The sequence below is a fragment of the Crocodylus siamensis genome, chromosome 7, assembly GCF_052110815.1.
Source record: "Crocodylus siamensis isolate JL-2025a chromosome 7, ASM5211081v1, whole genome shotgun sequence".
Classification (NCBI taxonomy): Eukaryota; Metazoa; Chordata; order Crocodylia; family Crocodylidae; genus Crocodylus; species Crocodylus siamensis.
Window position 1 is genome coordinate 2,809,198 of NC_143401.1, and position 17,552 is coordinate 2,826,749.

The following is a 17,552-nucleotide window of genomic DNA, read 5'->3' on the forward strand; positions in this document are numbered from 1 at the left end:
ATCTATTGAGGTCCCTTCCGACCCTAGTATCTATGAACCTATGAATCTATGAACTGATGCCGAGATGCTCAAAGAGCAACCAGACTGCTTTCCAATGCTAAATGGGGAGGCGGAGGGTACAGAATAGCACTTTCAGTAGCCAACATCCAAGTTGACAGAGTTAAAGTTGGGTCTGTGAGCAAGACCAGATCATTCCACAGCACTGTTCAGCAGGGCAGGTAAAGCAATGATGAGGGACTGTATTGAAAGGTTTCCATCAGACCAAAATACCAGAACTGCTAGATCTATGCTAAGGCCACAGTCAGCACCAGTCCTGCATCTGGCTTCAGTTTTGAAGTAAGGTGCAACTTAGTCCCCATGACCCAGAAGACAGAGAAGCATCTATCTCGCAGGGGACCTTGGCTTGAACTGCCTCTGGAACAAAATGTCTGACTGCACCCTGGTCCACAGCTAGCACGGGTATTTCTAGGGATCTCTGCTTGGAAAAAAGGAACATTTGGCAGGATTGAGTTTAACAGGCCACTTATGCTTGCCTGCTGAGTTGGTCTGCCAAGGTGCTATGGGAGCCAAGGAAGTGGCACATTTGATTCAATATGCACCTGCCTCAGAGCTGAAATTATTGTGCTTTCCCTTATCAGTTGACATAAAACACAGCTATTTTTTTGCAGCACAGGCTCCTCTACTAGTAGAGACTTTTCCGTTAGGAATGAGAGATATTCCTGCAGCTCAACCAAGTGAATATATAAAGCAGGCTTCTTGCGGGTCAAGTACAATGAGCCAATCTTGAACGCCTAGCAAGGGAATTGTAGAAGCTAAAGTTACTGTCCTGACCTTGAAATCACAAAACCAATTGTCAGAAGTCCAGAATGGGATGCCAACTTTTCACTGAGCTGAGAACATAACAGGAATAAAATCCTGCTTCCAGAACTCCACAGGCACTTCCTACACCGCTAACATTTGCAGAAGGACATCCCCCTTTTGTTTTAACAGAATAAATCGCAAAAAGTGTCATTGAAAATAAAGTAGGCAGGGAGATAAAGTGTGTGCAAGAACAAGATATCCTTTTCACAATTTCCAGACCCACTGGCCCAAAATTAAGAGGCAGCTGCCCAAGGTGGGAGAAGCAGCAAATAGGTCACAACCCAAAGCCTCTGCCAGACTCTCAAGGTTGGTGACAAAGGGAAGACACAGGCCATGCAGCAACAGCACAGATCAAGTCTTGGCAATTCCTGAGTCCCTTCAAGGTTGTGAACAATAATTCAAAAGGAATGCTCCCAAGCTCTGTGCTCTTGCTTGCTTCTTTTCTGACGGGCCTCATCTGCATCTGAATTGAAGAGTTCGTTGCCCTCCAAAGGAAAAGTCCTTGGCTGTTTAGACCTTCCTTGGAATCCATGAAGACTGGAGCCAGGGAGATCTTCTCTTGCCTGCTGCTCTAGCCATAGCATGGGCTGTTGTGTTGGGTGCATCTCGTACGATCAGTCAAGTCTGCATGGATTATATCTCAGACATTCTTTGGATACAAGGGGGTCTTTAGTCCTGTGAATGGTCTTACAGAAGACTCAGATTGAGAGACTGACTGTCCCTATTCAAAACAACTGTCTTTGAACAGAGATGTGTGGTAATTAGTCATCCCAAAGACTGGCAGATTGATACTTTGCATTCGAACAGATTTATTTATTAGGTTTATATTCCACCCTATCCAAAAGTCATTTTGAGTCTCTGGCTAAATGTTACCAACATCCCTGGTGTTCTGGACCATTTACACATGTACCTTTGTCTGCTCGGACGCGCCAGAAATCCAGCGCGGAGCAGGCGAGCCGACACACCCGGTCCTGCATCACACACGTTTGTATAAATGGTGACATCCACATCAGTGCGCAGAAAATGGCAGCTGTGTGCTTTCGAACCTTCAGTGTGTTTTAATTCAAAAAAAAGTGTGCCGCCACTGACACACATTTCACCATTTCTACAAATGCATGCGATGCAGCGCTGCGTGCTTTTAAAAGCGCCTGGTGCTGCAACGCATACATGTGTACAAATGCCACTGATGTCTCTGGTACCATAACTACCAAACCCAGCCCCGTACTGGGAAGGTAAAAAGTCTCCTGAAAGTGATTTAATAAACTGTCTGCTCAGTCGAATGTGGCCAGAGTGGATGGATGCTGATGCATTCCACAGGTTTCAGCAGGCCATTGCACAGGCGGTGGAGGGTACAAGATGTCCAGGAGTTTGGATACCTGCACCATTTCCAGGGGTGTCTCTTGGGAGTGTCTGCCATATTTATGGTGCCCTAGACCACCTTGAGCTGACCTCCATTGACTTAATGAAGCTGGCTTGCCAGGTTCTCTGAGAGAGATGGGTCTGTACTCAGGCAAGTGAGACAGAAACTCAACATTCAGTGGTTTGGCAAACTCATGCTTTGGTCTTCCGAATGCCCTGAGGAAACCCTCACACAAGACCTGCCATGCCTCAAGAAAGCATCTGGAGGTGCCGGCCACATTTTACAAGAGCATGGGGAAACATCTGTGATCCATTCTGGCACCTCCGCATACCATGGTCAGCTAAGTCAGGCTATGCAACCAACCACATCATTTTCCTGACTACAGCTGTGCTTCACTGACCTGGTCACCTGTAGCTCCAAGGCTTTTCTGTTCTTCAAATTAAAAACAGGAGATGTTAAAAAGTGACCAATAATCTACCACTAATGGAGCTAGCATAGACACCAATACACAAAGCAGCTTGACTCCACATAAGGCACAGGAATCCTGTAACTCTAGCACTGATCTTCCAAAGAAAACCTCAGACAGAGAAGAATACTGAACCATACTGCACAGGCAGGAGCCCAACTAGGCACTAACTGCTGGGGAAAATACCAAGATGTGCGTGCAATCACTCAGCCCCGGTCCATCAAACCACACTTGCACCAAATGCCGACTGCTATGGTATATTCAAGGTAGCCTGACTGGAAGACATGAGAAAAACAGGTGGTCTCTCAGTACCACCATGTGCCTTCAATGCCGTATCCAGCAGGGAGCTTTCCCCATCATGGCCAAGAGGCAAGGGCCCAACAGGAGTGTTTGTGAGGCTGGTATATATATTAGACTCACGAGAGGGCTGACAAACACTTTGCCTCCTCTACTACTGCCCTCTGAAGGTCAAAGCCTTTGAAAGCTGAGGAGTTCTCATCTTGCTACACGTCATTAAGACCAGGGAAGGGGAATTCTGTAGAGACGGTATCTTTCGGAAACGCACATTCAATATTCTGTATCATAATGGTATAGATGAACTCTGATATAACAACAGATTTGTTTCCTACCAATATAAGGGGTGAAAAGAGAAAATATCAGTTTTTGGCAGGTGCGTGACCACTAGTCACTCTACTAAAAGAGATATGGATTTCCTGGTCTAATGGACCACAGTTGCAGAAGACAGAGAAAGTAACATTTACACTGATACTTTGAGGGGAAAGATGACAATCTCCTTGGGCAAAGACCACATCAGCGTATATGTCTGCATATATAACCCCTCATGTGCAGGCTCCTGACTGGTGTCTTCAAGCACCATTACAACAGCACCACAATAATAAATGGGAACAATACCAAACACAGAACTGGAGCCTATTCTGAAGCAACCTGCCACCCAACTATAATGGCAAATTTGCCCGTGTGAGGTCAGAAGCGCTGCAGACATCAGGTCACCCACCAGGATCGGGCCGTGAAGGTGCAGCGTTTCATAAGTAACATGATAAACTGTCAGACAGATAAAAAGATTTCATAGGTGGGATGCGGACAAAAGGCAACCACACAGACCTTCCTTCAACAACCATGCCATCATTTTAAATGCAAGTGGAATATACTCGTCAGGCACTGAACAGAGTTGTGCCATTAGACCGTGGTCCTGAACACATGCTCAATTAAAACTGGTGTACAAAGGTCATGTTCTCCCACTTCCCTGACACCTGGGAAGACAACAGGAAGACACGCTTTACCTTTGACTTGGATTCTGTTTTTGGCGTCCCATCTGCCTTGTTGTTCATTTTAGCTGCAGGTGTTAGTTTGACATCCCCAAGGCCCATCATCTCAGGACTTGCTGCCATCCCTAGAAAATTAAACAGAATCTTCAAACACTGTATTTCAATCCAGTACCATGAAGTCCAGTGAACTGCTGCGGGTCAGCAATGGCTTACCTGCGGAGTTGTTAGCCATATTCGCTCCCATGGGATATGGAGCACCCTGGGGGTTTATCATGCCAGCCATACTGTTGATTCCTTGTCCATAAGGAGGCCCAGTCCCCATCATTCCACCTTGGTTCATGTTGGGATAGCCAGGTGGCCTGAGGAAGGGAACAAAAGCATTAGGGTCTTGTATTGTACTGGTATGGGCTTGCTAATAGAGGCACTGCTGCAGCTGAAACAAAACTAACAAGCTAAGGAAGAATGCTTTTTCCATCAGGAACACCTAAACTACGTCATAGTCTAAACCCTAATTTTCAAAAGTGAGTCTGGGCTCAAAACAGTTTTGAAAAAGTGGGACTTTAGCACTTGTGAAAATTTATCTCTTGACAGGATCCCCAAGTTGAACCCTGTCTAAATTAACCATTATTTCTCTCTACAATGGAGACTGTAGCATCCTACTCAACTAACTCAAGTGTACTGAAACTCATTTTCAATTTTAAAAAGCCTCTATGCTTCCACACCTCCCACTAGGAACTCTAAAATTTCACTAGCAGGGTCCTGTGTATGATCAGGCAACAGGTGGTCATACAAAACCCGAAGACAGGATACTTGATCGGTTCTCAGTGGCACCTAAGACATCCCAGCCTATATGCTCTCCTGGCCACCCTGGTTGGCATTCATATCCAACATAACTCCCCCCTTCTTTGTACAAATCATGCTGCTCTTCACTGTGGGACCGAATTCCAAATCCTATTTTGCCCATTCTAGTGCTCATCGGGATCACAGGAAAAAGTGAATAGCACTTAAGTTTCATACCCTGACTCTGACAAGAAGCAGCAAAAAGGACAGCCTGCTGGATTTACTGGCTCTTCCAGGCATGCTCCATCTTACACACTACCTGAGCAACAAAACAGCTAACGCAGGCAAGGTCTCAAAATCAAGCAAGGCATCTTTGCTCATGGGAAAAGCTGCATAAAATTGCAAGCCACATTTGAACTCAAATGTGTCATGAAGCCAAGCACTCCATTTGTACCTCCCTAAACCTTCAGTGATGGAAACGACTTCTTGGAGGGCCTGTCCTTCTGAAGGCTAAATGCAGGGTCAGCCCCAGAGATGCTGAAGGAAAGGGTTAAGGATACACAGAGACACAGGGCAACTTTGCATCTTACCTGTTCTGAATGGAGTTGGCAGCAGCATGCATGGCAGCAGCAGCTGCTTCTTGTGCTTTCCGGTTCATGCCACCTGGTGGGGGACACATCCCTGTTCCCACCTGAGGAGGCATATTTGCCATGTTGGGTCCATAGGGCCTGTTCCCTATGGTTGCATGGCTCATCCTTCCTGGGGGAAGCCCAGTATAAGGTGGCACACCAGTCTGGCCATGCATCTGGCTCCCTGCTCCCATCGGGTTCATGGTTCCTCCCATTCCGGGACTGGGGTAGTTGGCATTAGGCATGGCATTGTAGTTTGGCTGCCTGGGATAGCCTCCTGCAGAGACAGAGGGGAGAAGGATGACATTCAGCAAGATAGCATCTGACTTGCCACACAAATCTCCAATTAAAAGGTTGCCAACAAAATATCAGGAAGGTGAGGGGGGATTTTAGCACATCCGCATGATGTCGAAGTATTTACAACTAATCCACATAAAATGAGGTCTTAAAACAACCAACAGCATCAACTCAAAAGCAGTATGGAACTATTGAGCCCATCAGAAGAGGAAAAGGACCATCGGGTCTCCAATGCTGGATGTGCTATCTGAGGGCTTTCAGTCCAGTACCAAGAAGTTCTCTAACGCAAGCAAATTAGTTCTCTGAGCAGTGGGACCTGTCATTATCTTCAAGCAAGGCTCACAAAGCATAGCCCCTTTCACATCAGTGTTCTGGATGCAATCCATTAACGACAAAGGACAATAGCTATGGGCTGCGCGTCTTTCAACAGTCCTGCAGCAAAGGTCCATCAGCTTTTCATCCTATACAGCTGGCCCACGTTCTTACCTTGAGGCCCATACTGAGCTCCCTGCGGTCCATAGCTTGCCATGGAGTTCTGCTGATAAGGTCCCATCCCGGCATGCATCTGTCCACCAGAAGACTGACGTGGAGATAAGGCAGAGCCAGGCTGAGGGGAGCTATACTGGGGTATCTGAGGATTCCTCTGCATGTAACCTGATCAACGAGACATTCAAACGACGCACTTATTGACACAATTATCCCAAGGCTTACTACCACACACGCCCTGCGCTCAAGGGAATTCCCTGAGAAAACATTCCAGTGACAGCCCCAGCAGAGATATTACAGCAATTGCTATTTTAAAAAGTTACCAACATTCACAATGATATTTCACTTTCTGCTGCCAATCTAACCGGGAAAAATCTGCATTGTGCAGCAGCACTGCGTAGTAAGAGCTGGCAAATGCTGATTTACTATACATTCATCTTTCTCCCAGCAACTCTGCTCTTCTGTTGGGAGCCCAAAACTGTTGTAAAACACCATACGTTTAAGGCCACGGCTCTTGGAAAAGCAACCCTCTCAGAAAGTTCTTTTAAAAGCTGAAGAGAAGATGCTCTTCGAAGAGAAGAGGAGCTGAAGAGAACTTGCCTCTTTAAAAAAGAAAAAAACCCTAAAAAACAAAAATATGTGGTATCCAGAAGACTGGTAACAGTCAACTCTGATGGGATGCATCCCAAACCTCCACAGCTGTGACAAATCTTTCAAACAGAATATTATCCAATAGTGTCTCGCACGTGAAAGGGGATTGCTTCAAGAGTGCACAGTCCAAATAATTTTCCTTTATACATCCTGCTTTGCATTCAGAAATGTACAGTTGAAACCTGTAACACATGCACACACCTCGGTCTTGGGCTATGGTCGACTGGTTCATGGAAGGATGCAGGATACTGTCCGATTGCCCACTGGGTGGTCGGGGTGGCATCTGATTGCCTGCATCATGGAAAGAAGCAAGCATGTTATCCCCAAGAATCACATACAAGAGAATCCAGAGTGCACAGGCTTGAGGCCATCACAGGAGGCTTTTTTTTGAAGCTACAAAAAAGTCTACAGGAGGTAGGCGAAGAGAAACAATGGGAGAAGGAAGAGGAAGGAAAGAGTTAAATTAATTTTTCCTTATAATACACACAAGATCATGCCATGGCATGATCAGTTAATCAACTAAAGGCTTTGCAGCATATATTTAAAAGCCTGCTCCTTGCAAGTCATGGCCATTAAACAACTAAATATTAGCACAAGAAGCTCTGGTGTCAAAGTAGTCTGGCTCCTGACAAATTTCCTTAACTACCCATTTTAATCCGGCTCTTCACGTAGGTCTGGTAGAGACACAAGAAAGTATACACAGGCTGGATACCTTTACCTGGTACAGCAGCAGGTGAGAGTGGGCCAGAACGGGACTGAGCAACACTGGCAGGAGATCCAACAGGGGAAGGGGAAGGTCCTCTGATTCCTGGTAGGTGAGGAGAGGTATGCGGAGAGAAAGGAGACTGAGCTGGGTTACTCTGCTCTCCTTGGCTGCTGGAAATCCCTGACGTGCTTACTCCAGGACTCAGGGCTCCTTCGGTACCCATGGGGAGATCATCTATTGACCCAGACAGGTCCTGCAATACACAGAAGGACACGCAAGAAGGGACAGAAGTCAGTCTATTCTCCCACGCACCACCTGGAAATAGAATTTCTCAGAATTCAACTGCATGCCCCCCTCAACCATACAACAAACAGCAGTCCATGAACCCAGGTTTTGTTACCATCCGTTAGGACATCTATAGCACAGACCCAAGTGACTGAAACAACATCTCTCACCCTGGTTGCCCATCCCTGAACCCAGACCCCAGCTGGTTTGGGGAGTGCTTGCTGGTGGGCCGAAGAGTTGGCTGGCCACGTGGTGCTAATTCTCATACTCGTTTCCAGAGACGCTGGATTACATTAGAAGAAAAAGAAGACTATATTCTCCTCTGTAAGGCACTGCTGTGGTTGCCACAACCACATGCCCAAGACAGCAAATGGAAGAAGAGACAGTCCATGTGATCATGACTAGGAAGAGAGATTGTCCACAAAAATCAGATGTGGCTCACCCTTGGAAAGAGTCTGAGAAATCCCGTCTAACCTCAGTCCATTCACAGACCTCAGATGGGCTGGGAAGCTCGAGACAGACAAAAATACAACAAACTCGACACAGAGATTTAAAGCAAACCATAAGGCATTCTTTGGGCTGCCCACTTCCCTTTTTTCACAGATATTGGAAATGAACAAATTTCTTTTTACAGAACTAAGATTCAGTTTTTGCTAAAGGCAAAAACACAGAGAAGGCCCTCCCTGCTGCATACATCCACCTTGAGAATGAAGCAAGCGCAGAGTCCTGTTTGAACTAGTTTCAATGCCCTAAATTGGCACAGGAGTAGCTAGAAAACTGCAGCATAAAGAAAGCAAGCCGATATATATCACAGTTTTGTATTTACCAGCATGCATATGTGGGGAGCTCTTGACTAACAAGTTGTAACTATAAGTAGAGTTAATTATTAATATCCTTGGTGCTATACAAGACACAGATGTAAAGACAATCTGTGGCACAAAGAGATCATGCTTAGACACGTGCCAGAGCACAATGAAAGACCAAGATAAAGTCCTGGGCACTTTACACCTCCCCCCCGCCCGAACACTATGCATGAAGTTCAACAGGACAGAGTTTAATCCTCTAAAATTGTAGGGTCTCTTCTGAGGTTGTGTTTCTTATAGTGAAAGAGTATTTAAAGTAGCTTTTTTTCTCTTAAAAAAAAAAAAAGAGATGATAAATAGACAAAGCAGGGGGGTTGCGGCTAGGAAACGCAGCACCAGTGGATTTGTAGAAGATATCTGAATAAGAAGTTTCTCAGAAACCCCTTTTTGAGAGGCAATTTTTGGCAGAGCAGGAAAAGCAGCTGGGATCACAGAGAGGATGATGCTGATGATGATTTAACAACAGGGTACATGTTAACCTACATTTCACATTTACTCTGAAATAGGAGACCAACTTATCACATGGATATTACTTTCTATTCATTTCTAGCCCACCAGTGCATCAAATACCTTGCACTGATCAATGGATAGCAGTCGCACGGCATTTCAAATATATATTTTATGGCTGTTAAAATCCTTTTACTATTTACAGATTTTTTTTAACTTCAATAATCGTTACTTCTTGAGTACCTGGGGAACCACACATGTGCAGCAGCACTGGTATACTGGCTCTCATAACTAGCAAGAAAACCAAGCCAAGACAGATGTAGTTTGGGGTTTTGAGCACAATACAACTTCAGATGTGTGGGCTCCAGTCTGCGTCCCGCCGCAGATGCGCTGGGCAAGTCATCATCTCTCAGCCTTTTCAGATTTCGGTCGTGCTTTTCCAAAATGACTTAACTCTAACCAGTGTTTTGTCAACTGCCATGTTTGACACAGGGGAAATAAATCAGCCTCTCAGGGATTAGAGATCTCACCACTCCCCTACACCTTTTAGTACCAGCTCAGTTTGCATGAAGACCATTTCTTATCAGGCAAATCCCATCAGTGCACGTGTTTATACCTGCCATCTTCCCAAGAAAAACGTGCTCTTTATATTTCGGTGAAAGCTAAAAACAATGTTCACAGGACTTCATGATCTTCCAGTCTCTTGCCTGAGCAGTAAATTTGGTTTATGGCACAAAAGCTACCAAAAAACTTATCACTCCAGTAAAGATGGCCCAAGACAGTGCTGTGCACATGGCCATCATAGTTGCTCATACCCAAGGGGTTAAAAAAAAAAAAAAAAGAGAAAAGAAAAGAAAAAGAAAAAAGTCTGTACCTTATTTTGGGACTTCAGGACAATTTTGCATTAAGCACGAAATAAATTTCTTCTGTAGTCTACGAGTTCGGTCAAATTGTTCACATTATCCTAACGCACAAGTTTCGGGCAACATTAGACATCTACTGCAACACTAAATAAGAAAGCTAAAGTTGTAGCTTTAAAATTAACTCCCACATCAGTATAACCATGCAGCCATAGCTGGGATGTAGACTTGAGGCCCTGTACTTATCTAGCGCTTGCCATCCAAGAATCTAAAAGCACTTTAGAAATATTAACAGCTTCACACCAGCCCTAAAACAGTTGGTCTCCCTTTGACAGGAGGTACAAAATGTGACTGGCAAAAGAGGACATGCAAACAGGCTGTAAGTCTGATGGTCTCTGAAAGACTGTCCAGTTTCTTGTAAAAATTTTAGGGGAAAAGAAAAAAAGAATTGTAGCCTTGTTTTCTCTGGCTTCAGTGAAGTTTCCTTAACTGAAGAGGAAATGATATTAGATCTCTTTGTTTAAGAAAAAAAAAAAAGAACAAATACCTTTTCTCTCCAATGCTTGTGAAGCATTCACTGAATAAATTTGCCTGCCAAAATGAAGCGTCTAAAAATCCCTCCTCCACTGAACTGCTTACTTTTTGCATGCTTGGTACTGTAAATGTCACAGTCCTACTCGTTTATCCAACTGTCAGACCCTTCTAGGAAAAAGACAAGCAGATAAGACCTAAATTTACTCTCTAAAACCAGGAACTTCCTGTTAAAGAGACGTTAAGAAAAAGGACAGAAAATGTCCCGGGTTTTGTTCATTTTAAGAAATTAAAACCAAAGCCAGGAGCACTACTTCATTTTTCCCTTTTCATATTTCACTTGAGAGACTTAACCCAAGTTAAACTGCAAAACCATCACGGAGCCATGAATGAAATCCATCCTTTTATGTAGCAATACAAAACACCCCTCTGATATATCAGATCAAAAACCGTGGCTGTCCCTTGGTCCTTTCTAGGACCCAAGTTTGTAAAACATCATTAGTAAGATTGCAGGGCTGCATGAGCTCCTTCTGCTACAAGGTTTGCTAGGACAGACATGTAACAAAATGTATGCCTGAAAGCCATGAAATTCAGAGCAAAGTTGCATGGACGTACTTCACTCTGCCCTTACGTGCGCTACCCAAACAACAAAGACTGGTGTTTCTCTTTAATATACTTTCGGGCTGAGATGGTAGGTGGCTTTGACAGCATGTGAATACACAATTTCCATTTCAAGTGAAGTGCAATTAAGAGTCCAAATCTCCACAAGTATCTTCAAAATCCCTCCCAGAAACTTTTGCGGATGTTTTGGAGAATGAAATAATACTCTGAAGATGTTACTGATACGCTAGAGTCAGAGATCTATTGAGAAGTCTGCTTGGAGACCTTCACCAGACGACACGACATCCAAGAACGTGAACGCTGAGCTGACTGAGCAATGGGTGTTTGGGGGCTGCATAAGGGAGGCGAGAGGAGAAACCCTCTTGGCAATAGCAGGGGCGCAGGGAGAGCTGCTTCTGATCTGCCATGAGCAGAAGACGGAGCTTCTTCAAAATGGAGGAGTTGAGGAGTCAGTAACTGCTACGTGGTATGAACAACGTTCACTCGTACATTAATTAAGCAAAGTAAAGTCTGAGACAGGAGAGCACGCGACTGTTCTGGGAATATAGAAAAGGGTAAACAGAGCCAGGCAAGCGGGTTGAACGCTAACCACTGGATAAACTTTAAAACCAGCGTGCTCAGCCTCATCCATGCACCATGGCCAAGTTAAACTGCAGCAAGTCACTTGAAAACATCTGACTTAGTGAAGTGATGCTGACTCTTAGCTGGATGCTAACTAGTTTCCATCCATTTAGCCTGTTTGGTAATTTACCTATCCGTTAATACCGGGGTAGTATCCACATGCAATTTAAGTGTCCTTTCACACTGCTAACATGACATAAAAAGGGCCTCTAACACATCGAGGAAAATCAGGCCCATCATCTTTACACTTTCAAAAGTCATCAGAAGTTGAGCCCTTAACTGAAGGAATGGTGTGCAAGTCTGCAGCAGGTGCTTTTTTCTTGCAAAATGACCGGATCATAAAGCTTAGGAGGCTAAAACAATTCACGTCCATAAATATAAAAAGGACAACAGCTTTCAAATTGCACACTGAGCCTTGAACATCCATGAAGCTACGTGATATGTGCCGCACTCCAACAGTGCAGCCTCTACTCCCCTCCACCAGAACCAGTGTATTTAATAAGTAAATGAAGGATTCAAACCCACCCAGCCTGTGCCACTTCCACCTGCCAAGGGAACATGGCTTCTGCAGGACAAGGGGAAAGAAAAACGTCAGACCTGGGACCAGAGCACTTTCACTGTGGGCTGCAATCAAAGGTGCATTTGGTCCCCAGCCTGTTGAGTTATCTTCTCGCATGTAAAAACGTGATTATGTAGTTTTAATTATGCCTACAAGACACACTCACAAAAAACTTTAAAAGCGCCATTAACTGAAGTGCGTCGCAATCCAGAAGAAACCCAAACACTTCCCTCTCCGTGATGCTTTTAGGACAGATTTAGCACAAATGCCCTACTCCAAAATGCAAGGATCGTGAAGATCCATCATCTTCGGCGGGTTCTGGATCAGGCCCAGAGAATAAAAACACCAGCACGGTTTTCATTTGCCCCCTCCAGGGATTTCGGCAAGGCCCAGAACAACGCAGCAGCCCTGCTAATAGGGCTCTCCTCTTCCCTCCTCCTCTTGAGCGGAGCCAATCGAGCCGAGACAGGAGGTGAGGATCAACAGCGGTAACTCTGCCAACTTGAAGGAAACGTCAGGGTCTGGAGAATTTCCTCACGTGTTTCCAATGTGTTTTTTATGCATTTTATTGCTCATCTGCCATGCAGATCAAAAACGCTGGAGGGATTCCAACTATTTCGCACAGAATCTCACACTCCAGGCTGGCTGCAGCCCCAAAGCCTTCGTTTCTTCACTTGAAATACTGCCCAGTGTTATTTTGGGATGTGACCTGATAGCGGAAGCCCACAGGGACTCTGAAACGATAACTGTTCCAGCTGCGATTGGCTGCCCAATCCTAGCTCATGCCAGCGTGGGTTTGTCAGTACTGCTGACAAACAGGGACTCCGCAGCTAACACCTTCTTTTCACACCACAACAAAACCATGCCTGAAATCACACAATCCAATACCCAAAGGAGGAGGGGCAGGGAGCTTGCCTATCTGAGGGAATAGGCTGCAAGCCCCAGCACGACCAATGCAAGAGAGCCGGTTAATCTGTGCCGAGAACAGCGACGCTTCTTCTATGTGAAAAAAGGGAACCTCCATCTCGCCTGCAGCCTCAGCTCGGTCAGTTAAGCAAACAGAAGAGCGAATCGACAAGAAAGGCCCGAGACCGGGGTAACAAAGCCCCAGATTTTCACCGTCCTGATTGAGCAAAGGGACAGACCAGAACACAAACCAGCCGCTACCCGGGGTCAGGGCATGTAAATAATGTGTCCGGAAGGACAGGGGCGTCAGGAAAGACAGAGAGGCAGCCCAAATGAAAAGACGGTAAAAGCACGGTCCGATCAATAGATACAGTTCAAGGAAGTTGTGTAGACACACGTGGTGACGCTCGTAAATCCTGTAAACCAAATCACTTCCACGCGGACTTCTGCAAACCAAGAACCAACAGTGTGGCTGAAGTCGGAGGCTGGACTAACAGGAGAATTATTAAAACAGGATGATCTTTTTTCTCCGGCTCTTCTCAGAGAAGGACATCCTCAGTGCGCTGATTTAAAGCAGGACCACCTGCATTAGCATTACAATTATTAGCCTGTCTTCATTTTTCCACAGTTTCTTTTCCAAGGGTTTTGAGAACTGTAAACATTCAGAGCTCCTATTTGAATGCGAAGTTATTTTACAGAAAGGGACACAGCTGGGTGACAAACTGCCACCCCCCTAGTACAGAGATGACTGTGTCTGGCATGTTACCCTCCACAAGCCACTCTGTATTCACTTCCAGCTGCTGTGTGGTCTGGAGAGGTCATGTACCCATTTACACCAGAGCCCAGCCCGTACATTGGGCACCTTGTAAAAAAGAAGAAAACCCAGGAGGTTTCTACACATCTGACAGCACTGCGTGCACAAGATGGGAGCAGGGGGGTGTAGAAAGGCCTGTCATTCCCTTGCAATGAAGAATACCCACATTTTGGGGGGTTGTGGGGCCAAACTGGAAGACGGGCGGTGGTTGGGAAGCAGAATTCAGGCAGGGTTGAGATTTTACTGTGCGTTTCCTTTCTTCGGAGCGCTTAACACAACTCAAATGGTTCAGAAGGGAAAGTATAACAAATTGGCTTTATCTTAAAGGAGTGTCTTGGCAACTTAAACAGGATTTTTATGCTTCTGAAGGAAACGGGCTGTTCCATGCCACGGTGAATGCACTGTTGTATTGCTTTATCTGAACCTAGACAAAACCCAGTCAAGAAAAAAAAAAAAGAAGTGAACTTCTCTTACTCAAGTTCATACGACCCAGCGATGAACATCTCTAGTGGCTGCAATCACTCAAATGCTGACATTTCAAACAGTGCCAGCCAGAGCCTCGGCTCCCACTGAGGTAGCTTTGCACGGCCAGAGTTGCACAACGGGAACCTGATCCACCCTTGAACAGAGCTGACAGCTCTCCTCTCCCTGAGCAACAAATTAAAGTAGGACAGCGGTGCCCAGAAATCCTTACAGAATAGCTGTTTATTAGCCTAGGCGAAAGAACCAGTGGGTGGGGGCCTGTGCTGCTAGCAGAGGGGCCTCCCCATAAATAACACCTTGTTTGCAGACTAACGTTGGAGCAGGAGGAGCGCAGAGGCTGCTCATCTCAACTGCCCATTCACAATCTGGCAAGGATGCCCGTGTGTTGAGCCTGGACTTGCCACTGCCCAAACTAGACCTTGTGTATTCAAACTGTGACCATCGTCATCAACACGAGCTAATCTCAAGCACTGAACTCACAACCTCTTGCACAGGTGATTGCTTTAAAAAAAAGGCCACGATAACAGGCCACACAGACCTGCAGGTGCTGCGAAAAAAAGCTGAAATAACCAAAACCAAAACAGATTTCCAGGAGCCTGCCCTATCCTGGAAGCACACAACTTGCCACAGGGTGGACTGGGCCGCTCGGCTCCCTCCGCTCTCTCTCTACAATAGGCTATTGTGTGGAGGATAATAGGCCATTCTTCATAGCAGCAGAAGCACCTTCTAGACGGCTCATCATCATCCGTCGGTGTGAGAGAGACGGAGGAGATCCGTTCAGAAGCTCTCTGCAATGCATTCCTCTCTAAACCCAGAATGTTTCTGAAGTCCAAGGTTGAAAAATCAAAGCTTCTGCTGAAAAACATCGAGGTACTGTCCATCCCATGCCCTGCGCTTCAGGGAGAAGTGGGACAGGAGACATGTGGGGAATGAAAGAGATTCAACTGGATTCTTACTAAACAGGACAGCAGTGCCCAGCTTTGGGACGTCTGAATTATTTAGGTTTATAAAAACGTATTAAAAAAAAAAATTTAAAAAAAAAAAAACCGTGATCATCTGTAGGCTCTACTTGCCTTTGCCAGACCTTCACTATAACAAAATGCCCAAATATAACCAGGGCAAGCATGCGCCCCTCCACAGCACGCTGTTTTCCTGTTACATTGGTTAAGCTCCCAGCTTGGAAAGACGTTGGTTTTGTGCACGCGGTTTGTCATTTGTTGAGAGGCAACTTTCTCCTGGTGCTGGAAGTAGGGAAAAGCCTGGAAAGGGAAGTCTGCGCCCCTCTACACCCCATTCTCGGCCACGCCCTTTGGGCGGTTTTCTGTGCCCTGGGTGCAGAGCAGAGCCTCGCCTGTTCTCCTGCATCCCTTATTAAAAACCTCTAAGATCAGCAACTAGACAAGAAAGCTTCCACTGTAACAGCCAATTGTGTTTTTAGCCTACCACGTGCGTCGCCCACCGGGAGCCAGGTCTACTGGTCTGAACAAGGACGACGGGCGAGCGGCTACAAAGCGAGCTCTCAGGCTCCTCCCTGAAGTGCACACAGCTCCTTTCGGGGGAAAAACTGTAAGATCTTGGTTACAAACTAAAAATGCATCTAAGTCTCCCCGTGTGACGCTTACTCCCATCCGCCCAGGCCCTGATAAGTGGGTCCGACATCCCCTGCTGCAAAGAGAAAAGAAACAACCCGCTGAAGAGCATCAGTAAAACGACACTGCTCAGGATTCAGGTCTCTGCTACATAACGAGCCCGTATTTTCTTCCCTCCCCACCACAAGGAGTTTGGGCTTCTCTGCAGGGCCACTGTTGACAGGGACTAATCTAGGAGGGGGACCAGAACGTGGGAAAGAGCACTTGCTACAGTCTCCTTGTCTGAAAAGGGAGCTGAAAAGCTCATTCTTCCAGCCTGGCTTTAGACAAACTGGTAGAAGCTGCTGGCTCTAGCTGCAGTGCAGGGAAAGAGCATTTGGAAAGGAGGCTGGCAGGAGGAGGAGGGGCTCAGTGTCACACGAGAAATTTTACTCTAATTGCAAAAATAAACTGCTGTTCGAATCCACCTCAGCAAATCTAGGTGGGTCTGGCTGCTCGGATGGAGCCTAGATACAGAGCAGAGAGGAGGAAGAGGAGGAAAGTGCTGCTGGCTTTACTACATTCCTGCAATGGGAGACCTTGCAAAAACAGCCAGCACTGCTACCGCAGCAGCCATTGATTTTTCAGAGGTCGATACTCCACTCCCACAGATCTGCTCGGCAGGAGCTTTAATCACATCTCTTGCTTCTGCTCTCCGCCACCCCTTCTCCTCTTCCCCCTCCAAATAAAATGTAAAACAACCCCCACCTCCCCAAAAACGCTGAGCCCACTAGCACATCCCCATGTCCTCTCCCCTCTCTGAAAACAGTCAATGCTATACTGGCAGCACGAAGTAAGAGGAAAGGGTGACGGGATTCAGTCACAGAACAAGATGTCGCCGAAAGAAAAGCCCCACTGTGGAGGCCGCCAGCAGTCTCCCCCTCCCCAGGGAGCGCCGGGGGTGGATCTCTTCTGCAGGACCCTGGAAACCAGAGCGGCCAAACTCCTTGGAAGCCAGTTTTTGCTTAACCCTTTTGAGAATCCCTGCCTGCCCCCACCCCTCATTTTTACAAGGCTCCCTAGTGTTTAATTGGTATTAACATACCCCAGGAAATATTCACAGCAGTGGTACAGGGTAATCGTATTTTGGCTTTTTCCATTTGCTGGGGCAATTCTGTACTGGCTGGTAGTTAAACAAGAGTTTCTGCCCCAGCTTTCTGATGGCAAAGCATGCAGAGCAAGGCACAGGTCTGACGATCTGATCCTGAAGCGAACTGGAGCAGAAGAGACCACAGAAAGCGCCCATGCAACTCAGGGGGGTTCCAATGCCAACATCACCCAACTCGGGCAATTCCTGTTAGGGGATGCGCTGAGCCATGTCAGTGTGATCTGGAAAGAAAGCAGACCTGATCCAGCAGTCAACAAGGTCCTGGGGTAGGAGAGCATAAAGGAGAAAGTGGCACAAGTTTCAA

The 17,552-nt window shown here is 46.2% G+C and overlaps 1 protein-coding gene across 1 annotated transcript in view; it reads right to left on the reverse strand.

The window, feature by feature from the left end:
- ARID1A (AT-rich interaction domain 1A) overlaps window positions 1–17,552 on the reverse strand; it is a 71,157-nt gene that overhangs the window by 18,332 nt on the left and 35,273 nt on the right. Inside the window, exons 5-10 of the mRNA XM_090058395.1 lie at window positions 7,535–7,775; window positions 7,018–7,107; window positions 6,166–6,333; window positions 5,344–5,659; window positions 4,187–4,332; window positions 3,989–4,098 (exon numbers count right to left, since the gene is read on the reverse strand). Coding sequence (XP_089914521.1) covers window positions 3,989–4,098; window positions 4,187–4,332; window positions 5,344–5,659; window positions 6,166–6,333; window positions 7,018–7,107; window positions 7,535–7,775 — 1,071 coding nt within the window. The remainder of the gene's footprint in view (window positions 1–3,988; window positions 4,099–4,186; window positions 4,333–5,343; window positions 5,660–6,165; window positions 6,334–7,017; window positions 7,108–7,534; window positions 7,776–17,552) is intronic.